Here is a 21,891-nt window from a genome sequence, read left to right on the forward strand (position 1 = left end):
CGCATCCGGAGCCTGTGTTCTGCAACAGGAGAGACCCCAACAGTGAGAGGCCCGCGTACTGCAAAACAAACGAACAAACAAAAAAAGTCATTCAGAAGCATTCTACCAAAATTTTCTGCCATCGTTATATGAGTAGCAATTTCACCACATCCGAATTTGCATTGGCTGCTACTTTTGGTGGGGGAGGGCTGTGATGAAATTTTCCCCAGTGTTCTTTCTTTTAATTGAGGTATAATTTACATATACACAGATTTTAAATGTACAGTTTGATGAGTTTTGACAAATGTATACGCCCACCTAACCACTAGCCCAATCAAGATACAGAACATTTCCATTATCCCTTGAATTTCTCTCCTACCTTTTTGCCGTCAGTCTGTATCTCTTGCTCCTCCTCCTCCTCCTAGGCATCCACTCTTCTGATTTGTTTCTCCTAGAATTTCATCAAAATGGAATTACACTGCGTGTAATCTTTTGTGTCTGACTTTTTTTTTTAAATAAATGTATTTATTTATTTATTTTTGGTTGCGTTGGGGGTCTTCGTTGCTGCATGTAGGTTTTCTCTAGCTGCGGCGAGCGGGGGCTACTCTTCGTTGCTGTGCATGGGCTTCTCATTGAGGTGGCTTCTCTTGTTGCGGAGCACAGGCTCTAGGCGCGAGGGCTTCAGTAGTTGTGGCACGCAGGCTCAGTAGTTGTGGCTCACAGGCTCTAGAGCGCAGGCTCAATAGTTGTGGCACGCAGGCTTAGTTGCTCCACGGCATGTGGGATCTTCCCGGACCAGGGCTCAAACCCGTGTCCCCTGCATTGGCAGGCAGATTCTTAACCACTGCGCCACCAGGGAAGTCCTGTGTCTGACTTCTTTTGCTCAACTTATTCTATGATTTTTAATGCTCAGTTATAGACATTTCTTTGATGGCTAGTGAGGCTGAATAGTTTACCATATTATTTGTCCATACCCTTTAGGACAGTGGATGCTAAGCCTAGCTGCACATGCATGGGCCCCAACATAGATTAATCAAATCAGAACCTGTGAGGATAGGGCTTAGGGATCAATACTTTTCTAAAATCATCCCCATGTGATTCTGATGGGCACCTAGGGTTGAAAACTACAACTTTAGGAAAGAAAATGGAAGGGATTGTCAAAACTCTAGGTTCATTTTTGTTCTCATTCCCCTGATCCCACTCCTGACCTTTACAAACAATGCCTATTTTTTTCCATGTTTTCCCAGCTACTCTTCCAGAGGAACAAATTCCTTGCCTTTTTGAAATGAAAATAAATGAAAGACCATCTGGTTTTATATAAACATAAGCAAAAGTTGTCCTTAAATTTTAGAACATGAGTATTGTGCTGTCTTATTGTACAAATTAACAAAGCCAAACATAAACTTAGAAAATCCGCATGTTCTTCGGGCAAGTTGGCCAACAGAACTTCTGGCTAAACTAATAGGTGTGTCAAATAACCAGCCTGCTATGGAAGGGAAGGCTCTAAGCTCTCCCCAGCTGTACTGCATCCACGTTCTTTTCACACCATGTAGCACTACTGAAAGAAGCCTGAATATCAAGCAATAGGAGCCAGTTAGGTCAAGTATAATACATTCACTTGATGGAACATAATACAGCTGTAAAAGATGGTGGCCATGAAGACTAGATAACAACATGGGAAAATGCTGTGATACAATAAATGAAAAGAGAATAAGATAATTTTAATGTAGACAGTGTTTTAAAAAAAGATGCTTATAAAAAGACTGGAAGGAAATACAAGAATATTATAATACTGATCATACGGGAGTTGGGTTTTTTCCCCAAATTGTCTATAATCTTTAAAAAATTAATTAATATTTTTATAGTCCAAATGGCAGGATAAGAGAGACAGAAGCTGTCTGGCATGGAAGCTGCCGACGTGGGTTTTAATATCCCAAGACAGAAAGGGTAAAAGCAATTCCAGAAATACATGTTGTGTTTCAAATGATGTCAAAAATCAGAGGAACTGGGCTTCCCTGGTGGCGCAGTGGTTGAGAGTCCACCTGCCGAGGCGAGGGACACGGGTTCACGCCCTGGTCCGGGAAGATCCCACATGCCGCGGAGCAGCAGGGCCCGTGAGCCATGGCCGCTGAGCCTGCGCGTCCGGAGCCTGTGCTCCGCAACGGGAGAGGCCACAACAGTGGGAGGCCCGCGTACCGCAAAAAAAAAAAAAAAAAATCAGAGGAACTGTGAACAGCTGGGAAACTCAGAGAACAACAGGTGTACTGTTAGATAGTGTTAAACCTCTGAGGCTATGGACCAGAGGATGCTAAAACCCGGTGATATCTTTTGCCAAGCTCTTCCTAGTATAAGGGAAAATGAGAACATTTATGAGATAGAAATATCTCCCTGTAAAGAACATAAGTCACAATCTTCAAAAATAGGTACCTCATATTATGTCGTGGGTGCTGCACGGGCCACAGAACTGAACAGGTCTAAGGCAGCTTTATGAACCCAGGTATCTAGAGCAACTCCATTAATTAGAATGTAGGTTGAGTTGCTGCAGCAGAGACACTGAATAAGAATGTCTTTAAAAAGGGAGGGTTTTCTCTCTTACCTAAAAGTGCAGGATGGATGTGGTAGCTCCATGTTTCCGGAGTCTAGACTCCTGCCTTGTTATTGCTCCAACATCTTTAGCACTTAGCCACATAGTTCAGGTGGTTCACTACCATATCCACATTTCTTCCAACAAGAAGGGAGAAAGAGGGGACAGCAAGAGCATTCCATTCTCCTGGAAGGCACACTACTTCCACTCGGCTGTTGGCCAGAACTTATTCCCATAGCCTCATCTAACTGCAAGGAAAGCCAGAAAATGCAGTTCCTATTTGAGCGACCAAGTGCCAAGCTAAATCCGGGGCTCTATAATGACAGAAGAAGGAGAAAGTGGATTGGGGACAATCCCCAGTCAGTCACTGCCACACGCACTGACAATCTGGTGACAAGGCCCGGTATGCATGTCTCTGGCCTACCAGAATTCAAACTTCTCTGCTTGGCATCTGGCTAACAGCTAAATTAATCTTCTAAGGGAACAATATACAAAACGATTCTTTTTTTTTAATTTTAATTTTACTTTTTTGGCTGCATTGGGTCTTGGTTGCTGCGCGTGGGCTTTTTCTCTAGTTGCGGCAAGCGGGAGCTACTCTCTGTTGCGGTGTGCGGGCTTCTCATTGTGTTGGCTTCTCTTGTTGCAGAGCACAGGCTCTAGGCACGCAGGCTTCAGTAGTTGTGGCTTGTGGGCTCTAGAGCGCAGACTCAGTAGTTGTGGCCCACGGGCTTAGTTGCTCCGTGGCATGTGGGATCTTCCTGGACCAGGGATCAAACCCGTGTCCACTGCATTGATAGGCAGACTCTCAACCACTGCGCCACCAGGGAAGTCCCTACAAAATGATTCTTTTATTTGCAATCAGCAAGTAGGAGAGAGAGGGGCACTACTTTGGAAAATGGAAGAGTCTTGCAAAAACACATTTAGAGGTAAGATATAACTTACAAGAACATAAGACTCTCTTGGAGTAGCTATTCCATCATAGTTTGACTAGAATTAGTATCTAACTAAGTCTGCTTTGCTCTTCCCCTCCCATCTGGTTCCTAGTTTTTATGTAAAACAAAATATCTCAGCAAGAGAAATTGACAATATCCGGTTTGCCTGGCTTTGCTGGTATTATAGCACTGGGGCATAGTGGGAGATCACAGGCTCCGGAATCAGATTCTCCTCTGTAAAAGTAACTTCCCTCTGTGTCAGGAGTCTTCAAGACCACCCTCAGGTCTGGAGGTTCATTAGGACTTACAGATCTTAGGAAAGGTTTTACACTCATGGTTATGGTTCATTACAGTGAAAGGATACAGATTAAAAAAGCATGCAGCGAGAGTTCAGGAGAGATAAGATGCAAGCAAGCTGCCCATTGTCCTCTCCCAGTGGAGTAGTATGGGCAGTGCTTAATTCTCCCAGCGACGTCGTGTGGCAATATATATGAAGCATTCCCAGCCAGAGAAACTCACCTGAGCCTTGACATCCAGGGACTTAATTGGGGATTAGTCAGGAGGACAGAGAGCTCCTGGGATTGACCTTAACTACTTAGTCTCCAGTTCTCCAAACTCTGAATAGTCAAACTGATCCAGCATGGCCCAGGCCCAAGGTGAACAAAAATGCATTCACCATGAATCATTTTGTTAGCATAAAATATCTGGTGTGGCCCAAAGCCACCGGTACACAGAGACATTATTATCAGGCAGGATATTCCAAGGGCTTAGAGGTTGTCTCCCAGGAACCAGTCAAAGACTGGAAACCCAGACCCACTGAGCTTACTGCACAGCATCCATCTCCTGGGCCACAGAGTGAGGACATCACCTTCACAAGTTTGCTTTAAAAGCACGCGAGGTGTCTTGTGATAAACCTGGAGCACACGTTAGTTCCCTTCACTTAGTTAGGACTTCCTCCAATTTGAGTGTCAGAGCCCCAGACAGTTGACATAGGCAAACTGCCCAGCATCATAGGCCTGAATGACTGTGCCCTCCCATGCCTACACTGACAGAGAGCAGATGCTTCATTCCTTAAACACTTTTCCTTTCAGTTAAAAAGGCATTATTCAAATCTCTAGGCATTCAGGGAAATCAGAGGCTAGAGAGAGCATTAGAATACTGTTTTGTTTGTTTAGTTTTTCTGATTTTAAGAAACAGGATGTAATTGACCACAGGTAACAAAAAAAACCTGACTAATATATTTAAACAAACTTTTTTTTCTTATATAACAAGAAATCTGGAGGAAGATGATTATGGAGATTGATTCAGCTGCTCAGTAGCATCCTTAAGGACAGGCTCTTTCCCTCCTCCTCCTCTGCCATGCTTGGTGGGCTGATGGCTTTGTCCTTAGGCTTCACACCTCATGGTTACAAGGCAGCGACTGTAGCTGCAGGTAACAGCCTCGGCAGGAGGGCAGCCAGAGCAGAGAGAGACCTTTGTTCAAATTCCTGCTTTTCCAGCAGGACTTACCTGTCTCACACACCCAATCCCCACCCCAACCCACCCTGCACACACGTGGGGCACACCCACCTTCCTTGAGATCAAGGAATCCTTACGGACACCTAAGTGAACTTGAGTTCTGTTAGCAGGAATGAAGAAAGGCCATTCTGCCCTTACAGCCTGCCACAAGTAGTCTGTTTACAATGAAACAGAAGTAGTGAGGATGTCCCCCAAGGGTTTCTTCCAAACTTTAGCCTGCATCAGAACCCCCTGGAGGACCTAGTAAAACACAGATCCTCCTCCAGACTTTCTTATTCTGTAATTCTGGGATAGAGCCTGAGACTTTGCATCTCTAACAAGTTGCCAGGTGATGATGGTGTTGCTGGTCAGAACACAGTTTGAGAACCATTGCTATTGGCTTAGAGCAAACCTCGTTTAGGGACATTAGCTAGAGCAATGGTTTTCAGTAGGGGATAGTTTGCCTTCCAGGGCAAGGAGATACTTGGCAATGTCTGGAGACTTTTCAGGTTGTCACACTGTAGAAGGTGCTACTAGCATCTTGTGAGTGGAGGCCAAGGATGCCGCTAAGCATTCTTCAAAGTACAGGTCAGCTCTCTACAATAAAGAATTCTCTGGCCCAGAACGTCAGTAGTACAGAAATCCTGGTTCAGAGTGATTTTGTGTTATTAGACCTCATAGGTTTAATCTCGGAGAGGCAGCAGTGAGCGGTGGCGCGAAGCTAGATCTTAATTCCCTGCCCAGGAATTGAACCTGGGTAGCCTGTATGAAAACCAGGAATCCAAGCCACCAGACCCCCTGGCTCTTGCCCCCAGTGAAAAATGCATTTCTCACGGAGGCAAAAACTGTAAAAATGGGTACGAAGTTTATTATTAGAGACATACCACAACAACAAGTTGGGAGAGCACACAGAGAAACAGTTTGTTTAGTTAAGATAGAAGCAAGGCAGAGATGCACACCCGGAGAGAAAGGTTGTCGGCATCCCACCTAATGAGGAGGAGTGCAGTAAAGAAGCGGTTAAATTATTTACATAGGGCAGTTCTTCCGGGTCTTTGTTTACCTTTGGCCAATTACCTGGCTTCTTTTTCCACACCTGACCTGCCCTAGCACCCTCCCCAACATGCGTGCGCAACTTTTTTCCAAGATGGATTCCAGCCCAGAGGCATATGGGCCGCCTTAGCATCACATATTATCGGATGGTGCCCCCTCCTTTTTGATCCCCAAGGAGGCTTTCTGCACACATGTAGTGTCTCCCTTGCCCCAAGGATGGGAAATGTATGACCTCTTGTTCTTTTCCTCAAACGGGTTTAGCCCCTGTCTGTCCCTGCCGTGACTGTTATCTTAAGGCATCCACAGGAGACAAAGCCTGGCTGTTTACCCTGTCTCTGCTGTTACTTCCATTTCACAGAGCAAAAGGAGGCTGGCTGTAAATGCCTAACCTGGAGCCCACCTATCTCCTGTCTCAGGAAATGCAAACACAAGGCTAGTTACTTGTAAGTGTCCGGCCGGAAGCCCAACTTTTTCTCTCCCCAGGAAATGTGAACAGGAGGCCAGTTGTAAATGGCTACCCTGGAGCCCATCTATTTCCTGCCTTAGGTTCAAAGTGAAAGTTCTTAATTTTTCATTTGAAGAAGCACTTTCTGAGTAACAATATTCTCATTTGGAAAGCACAGTCATCTTCAGAGCAGTTTGCCTAGTGGTGGTATGCAGGCTTTAATCTATTTTCTTATTTACTCAGGATTAGCTGTAGTAGTAGCTTGAAATGGTAACTCAGATTTTTGTTGTCTTTTTTTTAATAGCAGGTTTATTGAGATATAATTCACATACCATACAATTCACCCATGGAAAATGTACAAATCAGAGGCTTTTAGTTGTACATCCGTCGCCACAATCGATTTCATTACCCCAAAAAGAAACTCTTTAGCTATACTCCCCAGCCCCAGGCAATCACTAACGTACTTTCTTTCACTCTATATTTGTCTCTTCTGGACATTTCATCTGAATGGAATTGTAAAATATGTGGTCCTTTGTGACTGGCTTCATTCACTTAGCATAGTGCTTTCAAAGTTCATTCATGTTGTAGCATGTATCAGTACTTCATTCCTTTCTGTAGCGGAATAATGTTCCATTGTACAGATACTCCATATTTTGTTTATTGATTCATCAGTTGATGGAAACTTGGGTTGTTTTAACCTTTTGGCTGTTGTGAATAGTGCTACTATGGACATTCATGTACAAGTTTTTGTGTGGACATATGTTTTCATTCCTCTTGGGTATATACCTAGGAATGGAATTGCCAGATCATATGGCTCTACTTTTAACCATTTGAGAAACTGCCAGGCTTTTTCCCTTTGCCATTCCTACCAGCAGTGTATGAGTGTTCCGGTTTCTCCACATCCTTCTCAGCAGTTGTTATTATCTTTCTTTTTTATTTTAGCCATTCTACTAGGTGTGAAGTGGCATCTCATTGTAATTTTGATTTGCATTTTCTTTATAGCTAATGACGTTGAACATCTTTTCATGTGTTTATTAGTGGTAAGTCAAATTTATGTCAGACTCAGTAAGAGTCTTGAGCAGAGACATATAGAATTGGCATTTAAAAGTCTAGACTCAAGGCAAGGACTGAGAGCAAACCCACTTATCTGGAAAAGAGACAAGATAGAAGTAGTGGGTTATATCACTGTCCGAGGGTGTAGCCAAGAAGTAGAAAATTTTAAATCAATGACTGAATCAGTGGAGCAGGATTCCGAATTGATAGATGTCAGGGATCAGAAGTCGAGGAGTTTCCTGAGTTGGAGATGACGGAATCTTGTGTTATTTAGGACGTTGTACTTGGTCCATTCTCCCCACCCGGGAGGCAAGAAGTCCTGCAGATGTGAGGCAGGACAAGTCTCCATCTGTGGTGCCAGAGGCCCTGACAAAGCAAGAAGAGGAAACCCAAGAAAGGTGCATACTGAGGAGGCAAAGTAGTTTTCACTGTGTTCAGGTGCACCTATATTTAAATTTGCTTTTGTAGAAACTATAATGAGAAACATCACCACCACAAAGCCAAGCTTCGCAGAGTCAAGGATCGTTTAGTTCATGAAGTAGAACTCCGAGACGAGAGAATCAAACAACTTGAAAATGAGATTGGAGCCCTGCAGCAACAAATGGAAAAGGTGAGGGGAAAAGGTGAGAGCTCACTGGTGATGCTGGTATTGGTCATCTGGAGGAAGCCCACTCGTTTTTTATGTATTTGTGGCCTCTTCATAGCCCAGGTTTCCATTTCTTTTCTTTGCACCCTTTTTCAATTTGAGTAATTGTTTAAGCCCTGCCCCAAGGTGTGTAAGACTCATAGCGATGCTAGATCAAATTAGACACTGAAAATATTCTGCACTGCTGCTTAGGACTAGTGTCTTGCCTTCAAATGAAAGTATCTTCTTAATCACCCTGCAGCAGAGACTTCCAGACCACCCTCCGTAACTCATTCCTACTTTATGCAGCCTTCATTTTGCCTCACATTTCTGTCAGTTTTAAATGGCAGTGAAAACAGGTGACCCCTATTCTTTCATCAGTCCTTGACTAGAGCCTTCAGGCTGTTTTCTAAATATCCCTGGTTTCTTTGTTTGTCTTGTCGCCCCTGTGTGACTTTCTAGTGTGTGGGTAAGAAGGAAATGGGACAGATGAATGGGATCAAATGACAAATGGCCTTGAGAGCATTAAACTACATCCATTCAAAATGGAGAGCAACTGATTTGGCCAGGAATGTTTCCCTTCTGGAGATCCCCAGCCCATTTCAGAATTTTGAAAACATTGTCCTCAGTCTTAAATTACTCATTTCTTCACCCAACAAATTTTCATCATACCACCACTATGTGCCAAGGATACCAAAACAGTTGATGTAAATTCAGTTATTCCATGGGCTATTATAGGACTCCAGGGTAAGAATCCTTCGATTGCACACAGAAAACATTTGAGGATTATAACAGATGGGTCACCATTGTTGTGTTTTCAGTTTTAAAAAATCCTCTTGATACTCCAAACTGCAGTAAAAAAGGAAAATATGTTAGATTTTGCAGTACCCTCCTATTTTGGCACTAATTCATCCAACTTTTAAAGACTCAGATCCACAACTAGGAAGACAATATAGAAAGTATAACAGAAGAAAGTAGCAACCCTGGTTCATGGGCCCCCCAGAAATATCATCAACCTATTCTGTATTACCCGTTCTTCCTTGTGATGCCTGCCTTCCACTTCCAGGCTTACATGGCAAAACCAGCCTCCTGCTTTCAGCAGGCATGTTTCCTGACTGTACTGTGTTCCAGTGTACCCCCAAAATCCATGTCTACCCAGAACCTCAGAATGTGACCTCATTTGGGTGTAAGGTGTTTTCAGGCATAAACAGTTAAAACGAGGTCATACTGGATTAGCGTGAACCCTAAATCCGATATGACTAGTATCGTTATAAGAGGAGGAAAAGACACACACAAAGACAGACACGGGGGAAGAAGGCCATGTGATGATAGAGGCAGAGATCGGAGTGATGAAGCCACAAGCCAAGAAACACCAACGATTGCTTGCAACTACCAGCTAGGAGAGAGACATGGAACAGATTCTCCCTCAGCACCCCCAGAACTACCCCTGTCCACACCTTACTGGCCTCCAGAACTGTGAGAAAATAAATTCTTGCTGTTTTAAGCTGCCCAGTTTGTAGTAATTTGTTACAGCTGTCCTAGGAAACGAACACATCTGCCCAAAAAACCACAGGCCTCCATGAAATTAACTGGAGACTGCAAGTAAGCAGAGGCGAGGAAAGAGTGGTTGGTGTTGGCCTTGGACAGACTTGGATGCAAAGTCTAGCCCTGCCGCTTGATAGTTCTGTGACCTTGCCCGAGTCCCTGTGCATCATTTTCTGCCTCTGTAAAATGGGGAAATAATTAAAATACAAAATGCCTAACGTGGGACCTGGCACATATAAATTTTCATAAATGTTATTTTCTTCTTAGTGTAAAATCTCTTAGAAGCGTGTGAATCAGTAGATGTACCACAGTGGTACAGACCTGGAGCTCCTGATTTTACTTATTTTAGGGCCCGTGAACCGGAGCCCCGAGCATACAAAAGCTGGGCTCACTTTCTAAGCACCTAATCTCCAGAAAATAATGCCACTTTGGGGGGCTTCATTCCTTCAGCCTTCTCTTTATACAGTGAGCCAGCTGAGTCCTCTGACTGTGTGACCACCCAAACCAGGTTTCCCCAAATACTTTATCCTATTATTAGAGCAGATGTCCTGATTTTTTGGTTCCAAAGCATACAGTATTTCCAACGGACAGGGTGTCAGTAGCCTGCCCCACTCAATTTCCTTTCTAATCCAGTTATAACTGCAGAGAGCATTATTTGTGGGGTAGCTGCTTATATTCTCAATCCTTCTCATAAATATATTTAAATAATAGCAGGAAAGACTATTGTTAGACATTGAAGGGTCCTGGATGAAGGACTTTAAGATCTGGAAGAGTTTGTTTCAAAACATACTGTAATCTCCTTCCTTACAATTCCTTAATAATAGATGGACAGCCTTTCTTTCTTTCTTTCATTTTGAATTATAATTGACATAATATTTTATTAGTTTCAGGTATATAACATAATGATTTGATATTTATATATATTGCTAAATGTTCACCACAATAAGTCTAGTTAACATCCATCACCACACATAGTTACAAATTTTTTTCTTGTGATGAGAACTTTTAAGATCTACTGTCTTCGCAACTTTCTCATATGCAATACAGTATTACTAACTATAGTCATCATGCTGTACATTATATCTTTATGGCTTATTAATAACCGGAAGTTTGTACCTTTTGACTGCTTTCACCCATTTCACCCACCCCTCTCCACCTCTGGCAGCCACCAATCCGTTCTCTATATCTATGAGTCTGGTTTTCTTTGTTGCTTGGGTTTTTTTAGATACCACATATATGGACAGTCTTTTCTGAATGATCTATATTAGTACCTTATTAAAAGAAAGAAAGTTGCCGCTCTTAACCCTGTGATTCACCCATCTACCAGAGGTGGTGTTTCTCCTCCCGTCCCCACTCGCTCCCACACCTGGCAGGTGGAAACAAACACAAATAGGTGAAAGCGCTTGCCTGTCACCATTGACAGGCTCTTGGTGAAGTGAGAAGGGCAGTTCTACACTTGTGAGCTTCTAAACTCCTCACCAACAGTGATATTTACTAATATCTGCTGACTCAATATAAGAATGTTAGTGTTTTTTCACAAAATATAATCCTTTATCATTTTAGCTATAACTTCGCTAGCTATTGCTTCCAGGGAAAACGTTGGTAGATAATGAAACATGCTGTCAAGCTAGAAATCATTTCAGCATCATCACTGCAAGAATATTCTCAGTACCTGGTTTACATGCTGAACTTGCCAAGCCAACTGAGACCCTGACATTGGTTGTCAGGTGAGGTGGCTAGATTCCCGTCTTCCTCCCTTTGCCTTAAAAAGACTATAACTACAAAGCAGATGGAAATGTGTTACATGGAAATCTTTCTCAATATGGAGATTCAGAGAATTCAGTTGTATTTGTTAGTGACTCGATAACCTATGGAATTAGAATACAGATGAGAGCATTGGGACCTTACTGGGAGTTGAGCGTTCAGATATTTTTAAATGTTAACCCAAAAGAATGAGTAAATGTCCAAACAAAATACATGACATAAAATAACCAAGATAAATAGAAGAGCCATCTAGCTGACAATTCAGCAAACAAATAAAGACAGACTAGAAGACGGGACAGAAGAAGTTCACAAGGCAATTTGCTGTCAGAGTTTAGAAACAGGCTGATGCTCTTAAATGTGTGATTCTTTTTCCTTCCGGGGTAATTAGGGGGCTTTATTATCCCTAGGAGAAGGCATTCCAGGACCAGATCACCACCCAAAATGATACCCTGCTCCTAGAAAAGAGGAAACTTCTGGAGCAGCTCACAGAGCAAGAGGAATTGATCCACGGCAATAAATGGATAATATCTTCGGTCCAGAGCAGGTGGGTGCCTGCCTGAGTCACCTGTGAGCTCCACAAAGAGGAGGTTTCTCCCTCCACAAAGAGATCTTTCCAGAGGTAGTCCTCTGAGTTTGCAGCCTATCTGATAACCGTTTCTCTGCCATTCTGCTGTTTTTAGCAGTTCATACAAGTGGCAGGGTTGTGAAATTAAAGAGAAAAATATCATGGAGAAGGCGGGCTGGGCATTCAGATAGGCTCTTTCATGGCAACATTGCCTCCTGAGGACCCAGCTCTGCTCATTCGGGCCCTTCCCTTTGTGTGTGTTGACACTCACGTTTATCATTTGGCACCTGTGGAATCAAGGTGTGGACCAAGAGAGAAGCAGGCTGGCATCCCAGCTCAATGACTTTCTGGTTTTATCTTCTTACACGAGTTACTTTCCCCACTCTGAGCCTCAGCTTCCTCATCTGCAAAATAGGCTTCATAACAGTATCTCTTTTATGGGGTTGTTGTGAGGATTAAAGGAGCTAATAGATGAAAAGTTTTCAGTGCTTACTGTGTGGATAGGAAGTACTTGGTAAGTGGTTGCTGCTGCTGCTGCTACTATTTTTACTTCTACTCCTACTACTACTACTGAAACAAAAGCATGGGATGACTGAGATCAGAACCAGATGTAGGCTGTGTATGAACAGTGTTCATACACAATGTATGGCTGTGTATGAACCAGATGCGACCAGATGAACAGTGTTTGAAGGGATGCAGAGTCCCTCCCCTAAGTGGGATCGTATCCTTCCTTAAGTTTCTCAAGGGCTGGAATTGTGCCTTTCATATTCTTGCATGTAGTGTGTCTCTGTTCTCAGTATGTATTTAATGACGGTGTACAAGCCAGAGGCTTATTCATTTTTCACTTGGTCTTGGAATATGGTGGGAATTATTCTGGCAAAGTTGGTTCTAAAATCTGGCAGTGGGCTGAGACTCAGAGCTAGTGGGAAACTGGAGAGAGTTTTTAGGAAGGATACAGACATGTTTAGTTATGCCTCTGATTTATGCCATCCTTAGAGTACTTTTCCTGGATAAAGAAAATAAGCAGCTACAAGAAAACAGTCTCCGGCTCACGCAGCAGGTTGGTCTCTTAGAGCGAATCATAAGGAGCATCCAGATCCTCAGAGGGGAGGTAAGGTTGCTCTTCTCACCTTCCTTCATCTTCTGCGTGTCGCTGTAGCCTGCACTTGGCCTCATGGTGGACTGCAGCAAAGAGGCTCGCTGGCTGCACGCAGGGGCAGCAGGCCTGGAGACTGCTCTTGACCAACTTTGCTCTTCATTGGGTCAGCTTTTGTTCAACGTGCTCCTCCTGTGTGATCCCAAAGCAAACTGTGTGTGCCTCCTAGCTTCTTCCTTAACACACTGTATTGTCATCACCTCTTCACGTCTCTATCTCATCATCTCAGCAGCGACATCCTGGAGGGCAAGGGTTGCATCTCATATGCCATTGTATCTACGGACAGATACTCCATAAATATTTGAGAATGAACGGATGTTAAATGTCCTCACACAGATGCCTCCTTCTCAGCTATCCTGTTTAGCATGTATTATTCTTGCCCCATCTGAGAGATGAGCCCATCTGAGGCTCAGAAAGGTAAAGTGAAGCTAGTCTGGTCTGGCAAGGAGTCAAGCCTAAGGAGAACATCTGAGTCAGAGAAAAGCAATTATGTTACAAAAAACCATGCTGACAAGTAGCCAAGTCCAGAGAGCTGCAGCAAATAAGTCTCTGTTGCCATGAGGTCCAGAGTCTGGCTGGTGAGCAGTCAGCCAGAGGGACTTCAGTAAGCAGAGTTGCATTTTGACTCCAGGATGGAGGCTGCTTGCTTTCTTCCCTGGCTTGTATCACCTGCTAGGCGTTTCTTCCTAGGATATTTCACAGTAGATCCTGCTCATTGGGTACTATTGCTATGAGCGTTAAGACCTGCATCATGTTTGGTCTCAGAAAGGTGATAGTTTCCAAGTTTTTGAGTTGTTTTGCAGATTTTATCAAAAGTAGAACTGCCACAAAAACAGAAATATAGATCAATGGAACAGGATAGAAAGCCCAGAGATAAACCCACAAACACATGGTCACCTTATTTTTGATAAAGGAGGCAAGAATATACAATGGAGAAAAGACAGCCTCTTCAATAAGTGGTGCTGGGAAAACTGGACGGCTTTATGTAAAAGAATGAAATTAGAACACTCCCTAACACCATACACAAAAATAAACTCGGGCTTCCCTGGTGGCGCAGTGGTTGAGAGTCCGCCTGCCGATGCAGGGGACACGGGTTTGTGCCCCGGTCCGGGAAGATCCCACATGCTGCAGAGCGGCTGGGCCCGTGAGCCATGGCTGTTGAGCCTGCGCGTCCAGAGCCTGTGCTCCGCAACGGGAGAGGCCACAACAGTGAGGGGCCTGCGTACGGCAAAATAAATAAATGAATAAATAAATAAATAAATAAACGCAACATGGATTAAAGACCTAAATGTAAGGCCAGACACTATAAAACTCTTAGAGGAAAACATAGGCAGAACACTCTATGACATAAATCATAGCAAGATCCTTTTTGACCCACCTCCTAGAGAAATGGAAATAAAAATAAACAAATGGAACCTAATGAAACTTAAAAGCTTTTGCACAGCAAAGGAAACCATAAACAAGACAGAAAGACAACCTTCAGAATGGGAGAAAATATTTGCAAATGAAGCAACTGACAAAGGATTAATCTACAAAATTTCCAAGCAGCTCATGCAGCTCAACATCAAAAAAACAAACAACCCAATCCAAAAATGGGCAGAAGACCTAAGTAGACATTTCTCCAAAGATACATAGATTGCCAACAAACACATGAAAGGATGCTCAACATCATTAATCATTAGAGAAATGAAAATCAAAACTACCATGAGGTATCACCTCACACCAGTCAGAATGGCCATCATAAAAAGTCTACGAACAATAAATGCTGGAGAGGGTGTGGAGAAAAGGGAACCCTCTTGCACTGTTGGTGGGAATGTAAATTGATACAGCCACTATGGAGAACAGTATGGAGGTTCCTTAAAACACTAAAAATAGAACTACCATATGACCCAGCAATCCCACTACTGGGCATATACCCTGAGAAAACCATAATTCAAAAAGAGTCATGTACCACAATGTTCATTGCAGCTCTATTTACAATAGCCAGGACATGGAAACAACCTAAGTGTCTATCAACAGATGAATGGATAAAGATGTGGCACATATATGCAATGGAATATTAATCAGCCATAAAAAGAAACGAAATTGAGTTATAGTGAGGTGGATGGACCTAGAGTCTGTCATACAGAGTGAAGTAAGTCAGAAAGAGAAAAACAAATACCATATGCTAACATATATGATGAAATCTAAAAAAAAAAAAGGTTCTGAAGAACCTAGGGTCAGGACAGGAATAAAGACGCAGATGTAGAGAATGGACTTGAGGACATGGGGAGGGGGAAGGGTAAGTGGGACAAAATGAGAGACTGGCATGGACATATATACACTACCAAATGTAAAATAGATAGCTAGTGGGAAGCAGCCGTATAGCACAGGGAGATCAGCTCCGTGCTTTGTCATCACCTAGAGGGGTGGGATAGGGAGGGTGGGAGGGAGACGCAAGAGGGAGGAGATATGGGGATATATGTGTATGTATAGCTGATTCACTTTGTTATACAGCAGAAACTAACACACCATTGTAAAGCAATTATACTCCAATAAAAATGTTAAAAAAATAAAAAAGTAGAACTGCCAGATGATGTGACCTAAGTTCCAACAGTTTATGGCTTTGCTTGAGCTACAACTGTTCTTAATTGTCTAGTCATTCACTCTTTTACTTAATCATTCATTCAACAAACATTTATTTATTTATTAAAGGGAACTTTATTATTTTTATTCATTTATTTTTGGTGTGTTGGGTCTTCGTTGCTGCGCGTGGGCTTTCTCTAGTTGCAGCGAGCGGGCTTCTCACTGTGGTGGCTTCTCTTGTTGCGGAGCACGGGCTCTAGGTGCGCAGGCTTCAGTAGTTATGGCACACAGGCTCAGTAGTTGTAGTTCGCGGGCTCTAGAGCACAGGCTCAGTAGTTGTGGCCCATGGGCTTTGTTGTTCTGCGGCATGTGGGATCTTCCTGGACCATTGCTCGAACCCGTGTCCCCTGCATTGGCAGGCAGATTCTTAACCACTGCGCCACTGGGGAAGCCCTCAACAAAAATTTATTAATTCCAAGAACTGTGATAGGTCCTAGGAATATGGAAGATAGTTCCTGTTTTCAGAGACCTTCAGTCTAGTAGAAAAGGACAGACACATACATGAATAAATACTATAGTATTGTCGGTGCTGAGTTACAGCCCTTAAAGGAGTATTTCTTAGGACCAATAGTTTTGAGATCCACAATATTGTCATCAAATCAAGATAAGAAATGTCACATGGGTCAGAACTACAGTATATCAAGCTCAATATCCCACGTGTGACAAAGGTACCAAGTTGTAACATCTTGACACCTATTGGAATAAACTCCAAAACTGTTTATAAACTTAGAATCTTAAGGATCCTCCAATCCAATCCTCTCATTTTACACAGGAGGGGGATAAAACCCGGAGAAGTTGAATGATATGTCAAAGGCCACATAGCTACTGCTTACGTTTCCAAGATCTGTTGATTCTCAGTGATTACCACATATGCAAATAGATCAGTATATAGATCCCTGAGATCAGACATATCCTAGGTCGCTTCCTTTCTTGGGGCTACAGTGGTGACAGCTTGACATTCGTTGGGTGCTTACTATGTGCCTGGGACTGTTCTAAGCATTTTATGTATATTATCTCCTGTAATCCACAAAATAATCTTATGTGAAAAGCCTGTCATTCCCATTTTCACAGTTGAAGAATCTGAGACCTGGAGAGGTGAAGTGACATCGTTGCCCAAGGTCACACAGCTAATAAATAGAAAAACAAGGACTGAAAACAGCACTCTCTGGTCCCTGCTCTTAGCCACTGTCTCATAATACTCCAAGTCAACTGTTTCCCTTGCAGGGGCATTGGAGTAACCAGGGACATAGCCTTTGTAATAGACCATGTTGCTGCCTGTATTGTAATTCCATCCTTCTTCTCAGTTGGCTTATACACTACGAGAGAGCAGGAACTCTGCCCATCTTGTTACCCATTGCATCCCAAATACTTAGCACCTGGGTCACTGCAACAACTTCTTAACTCATCTCCTTTCAATCTCTCCTCCTCTTCTAATCTGCCCTGCCCATGCCACTAGACCCATCATCGTGAAACACTGCTTGATTTCATAGTACTTCACGTCAAAGAGTTTCAGAGACTGCCTTTGTCTATAAGACGAAGTTTATTCATTCAACACATATTAATGGACCATATACAGTGTGCCAGGTCTCATGCTGTTTCCCATATGGTTTAAATATGATGGTGAACAAGAGATACTCTCTGTCTTCCCAGAACTCGTGCCCAGTGAGAATGACAATCATGGAACTGGCAACTGCCATGCGCTAAGTTCTACAAGAGCAGTAGGCCCAGAATGCTGAGGAAGCAGGGGGAGTGGTGTCTCAACCTGTGTGGAGTGGCTAGGGAAGGCTTCCGGAGTTATTGATGTCTAAACCAGAACTGAAGCCACATAAGAACGTTCCATATTCCAAATACCTTTCTGACAAACCTGATCAAAAGAAACTAGCCTATTCACTGTTTCCCCAAAAGCTCTGCCGTTTCCTCCTCTGAATCATGTATTTCCCTTGCTTGGAAAGACACATCTCATCTCCCCTGTCCCATCTTCCCAGGCTTTGTCTTTTGAAGTCCTATGGTTCTTATAGTCTATAGCCGGAGGGGTCTTTAGAAAATACATGTAGTCTGAGCCGCTGACTCAACACTGCAAGGATTTCCCGCAGTCTTCAGAATAAAACCCACATTTTCTGACATGGTCTTTATATGCTCTGTGAGTAGGCCTCTGGTCTGTTTTGGTCTACATTTTTCTGAGAAAGAATATTTCGTTCTTAAAGTAATGGAGCTCAAAACAGTTACTTTTTTTTATGATTTAAAGGGACAGAAAATGTTTACCAGAGTATTAAGAACTCATCAAATAGAATGGAATGATTATATCAGCTAATATGAGGTAATTCATGTAGAAAAGTGGATATAAAAAGCAGGCTTGTGAAAAGCACTAACATAAAAACTATGGCATTTAGTTATTATTTTTAAAATAATTTTATTTATTGAGGTAACATTGGTTTATAACATTATATCAGTTTCATGTGTGTAACATTATACCTTGACTTCTGTATATACTATAGCATGCTCACCACCAAAAGTTTAGATTCCATCCATCCATCCATCCCCCTTTTGCCCAGTTCACCCTCCCCCACCTTCCCCTCTGGTAACCACTACTCTGTTCTCTGTATCTATGTGTTTATTTTTGTTTGGTTTGGTTTGTTCTTTTTTATTATTATTATTCCACATGTGAGTTAAATCATATGGTATTTGTCTTTCTCTGTCTGACTTATTTCACTTAGCATAATACCTTCAAGGTCCACACTGTTGTCACAGATGGCAAGATATCATTTTTATATATGTATAATCTACTTAATCCATTCATCCTTTGATGGGCACTTAGGTTGTTTCCATATCTTGGCTATTATAAATAATGACATAGGGGTGCATATAGCTTTTCAAATTACTGTTTTTGTATTCTTCAGGTAAATACCCAGAAGTGGGACTGGATCATGTGGTAGTTCCTAATTGTTTTAGGAATTTCCATACTGTTCTCCATAGTGACTGCACCAATTTACATTCTGACCAACAGTATACGAGGGTTTGCTTTTTTCCACATCCTTGCCAACACTTGTTATTTCTTGCCTTTATGATAACAGCCATTCTAATGGGTGTGAGGTAATATCTCATTGTGGTTTTGATTTGCATTTCCCTAGTAACTGGTGTTGTTGAACATCTTTTCATGTGCCTATTGGCTATCTGTATGTCTTCTTTGGGAAGAAATGTTTATTTAGCTCCTCTGCCCATTTTTTAACTGGGTTGTTTGGTTTTTTGTTGTTGAAAGTATGACATGTATAGTTACCAAATATTCTATAGGTATTAGGGATTACAGTTTTTCCCCCAATTTTGTTGATATAATTGACATATAACATTGTATAAGTTTAAGGTGTACAATATAATGATTTGATATATATATATGTATTACAAAATGATCACAATAAGATTAGTTAACATCTATCATCTCATATAGTTACAATTTTTTTTCCTCATGACAAGAACTTTTAAAATCTACTCTCTTAGCTACTTTCAATATATACAATACAGTACTGTTAAGTATATCATCATGTTGTACATTACATTCCCAGAACTTATTTCTCTTACAAGGGAGGTTCATACCTCTGACCACATTCACCTAATTCCCCCATCCCTGACAACCACAAATCTGGTCTCTATTTCAATAAGTTTGGTTTTTTTAAACTCCAAGTGTATATGAGTTCATACAGTATTTGTCTTTCTCTTTGTCTGACTTATTTCACTCAGCCTGATGACCTCAAGTTCCATCCGTGTTGTCACAAATGGCAGGATTTCCTTATTTTGTTAAAAAATTTGTTTTTTGCTGAGTAGTATTCTATTGTATGCATATTCTTTATCTGTTCGTCTATCAGTGGACACTTAAGTTGTTTCCATATCTTGGCTATTGTAAATAATGCTGCTATAAACATGGAGTGCAGATATCTCTTTGGAACAGTGTTTTCATTTCCTTCAGATATATACCCAGAAGTGGGATAGCTGGATCATATGGTAGCTCTATTCTTAATTTTTTGAGGAACCTCCATACTGTTCTCCATAGTAGCTGCACGAATTTACATTCCCACCAACAGTGCACAAGAGTTCCCTTTTTTCCACATCTTCTCCAGCATTTGTTATCTCTTGTCTTTTTGATGATAGCTAGTCTAACAGGTATAAGGTGAGGGGATTACATTTTTAACCAAAAATATATATAAAGCATAAGTTCTAGGATCATATCGCCAATGGTTTATCGTTATAATTTTTTAATATTCATCCTTTCTTTTCTTTTAGGAAACAATTAGTGACATCCCTGAATTTGAAGTATTGAATAAAATTGTGCCCTTACCAAACTCCAGGTGAGTAAAATCAAGACAATCATCCACATGCCAGAGAGTTATGGCTGCCTAGCTAGTTCTAGTTGCTGGCTTGAGAAAGCATAGCAGCGACTTTCCTGGTGATCCAGTGGTTAGGACTCCACGCTTTCACTGCCAAGGGGGAACTAAGATCCTGCAAAAGTTGAAATTCTATTGATGCCTTAACTCTGTAACCCCAAAGTGCTGCTGAGAGATCCTGTCTATACAAAGTCCTCACACATGGCCATTCTTAGTTTTTCAGGAACGGGTTTGATAGAGTCAGCTGGAAGTCTTCAAGAAACTGAAGAACATAGGTCAGAAGAAGCAATGGTAAACGCCAAGTCCCTCGAGTCTCTTTCGTGTTCACAGAATTCTGAAGCTGGATACATAAACGTGGCTTCTCTGAAAGAAATACATCACATCCAAGAATAAGGCCAAGTCAGAACTATAAAATCACTGGTGTCTAAAACTAGACTGATCAAAGCTGCTAACTTAAAGCTTGGGCGTGAAGGTGGAGCATGACGTGGAGAAGAGTTATGACAGATCCTCACTGGACGTCAATCAGGAGTCTTCAAAATTGCTGATAAATTCATTAAACCTGTTCTAATAATGGATTTCTCAAGTTTGTTTGGTATCCTCAAATGCCTTGTATTGATCAATGTCATGACTTAAGTTCAGTGGTTTAATTAGGGGTTTTTTTTTAAGATTCTTTTTTTGATGTGGACCATTTTTTTTAAAGTCTTTATTGAATTTGTTAAAATATTGCTTCTGTTTTTTATGTTTTAGTTTTTTGGCCCCAAGGCATGTGGGCTCTTACCTCCCCAACCAGGGATCGAACCCACACCCCCTGCACTGGAAGGCAAAGTCTTAACCACTGGACCACCAGGGAAGTCCCTAATTAGGTTTTTGTTCAGTAGAGCACACATACAGCTAATTCAGCATTCTTTCTATTCTTATCATCATGGGTATTTTCTTATTTATTTTTTAATTTAAAAGTAAAAACAATGTAATCACGTTAAAGCAAATATTTGAGAAAACAAAAACCTATAAAGCCCACATTCTTAACACAACTATTTTCATTTATTCTTTTCTGGTCCTTATTCAAATGTATATATTTTCAATGGTTATCATATTGTACATTCATTTTCATAGTCTGATTTTAAATTTAATATTTCATAAAACATTTTCCCATGTTTCAACAGTCTTCATAATTATTCTTTCAAAAGCCACATGGTAGGGCTTCCCTGGTGGTGCAGTGGTTAAGAATCCACCTGCCAATGCAGGGGACATGGTTTCGAGCCCTGGTCTGGGAAGATCCCACATTGCCACGGAGCAACTAAGCCTGTGTGCCGCAACTACTGAGCCTGCACTCTAGAGCCCATGAGCCACAACTACTGAGCCTGTGTGCTGCAACTACTGAAGCCCGCGTGCCTAGAGCCTCTGCTCCACAACAAGAGAGGATGCTGCAATGAGAAGCCCGTGCACCACAACGAAGAGTAGCCCCTGTTTGCCGCAGCTAGTGAAAGCCCATGCGCAGTAACAAAGACTCAGTGCAGCCAAAAATAAATAAATAAAAATAAATAAATAAAAATTTTAAAAGCCACATGGTATTCTATCATGTTGATGTCCTATAAATTCTCTTGTTGTTTGACCTTTGTTTCTACTTTTTTACTATTTAAGATTATGCTGTGATGAAACTGTTTGTAGATGTCTTTTCTTCTCTTGAGTACTCCATAA

At 41.8% G+C, this 21,891-nt stretch overlaps 1 protein-coding gene across 1 annotated transcript in view; it reads left to right on the plus strand.

Annotated features, from left to right (window-relative positions):
* CCDC30 (coiled-coil domain containing 30) overlaps positions 1–21,393 on the plus strand; it is a 173,179-nt gene extending 151,786 nt beyond the window's left edge. Inside the window, exons 20-25 of the mRNA XM_079917435.1 lie at positions 8,009–8,150; positions 11,882–12,018; positions 13,036–13,150; positions 20,093–20,157; positions 20,409–20,484; positions 20,941–21,393. Of these exons, the coding sequence (XP_079773561.1) occupies positions 8,009–8,150; positions 11,882–12,018; positions 13,036–13,150; positions 20,093–20,157; positions 20,409–20,484; positions 20,941–21,147 (742 nt within the window). The 3' untranslated portion in view covers positions 21,148–21,393. The remainder of the gene's footprint in view (positions 1–8,008; positions 8,151–11,881; positions 12,019–13,035; positions 13,151–20,092; positions 20,158–20,408; positions 20,485–20,940) is intronic.
* Positions 21,394–21,891: the final 498 nt, after the last annotated feature.

The sequence above is a fragment of the Stenella coeruleoalba genome, assembly GCF_951394435.1.
Source record: "Stenella coeruleoalba genome assembly, chromosome: 1".
In the NCBI taxonomy this organism is placed as follows: Eukaryota; Metazoa; Chordata; class Mammalia; order Artiodactyla; family Delphinidae; genus Stenella; species Stenella coeruleoalba.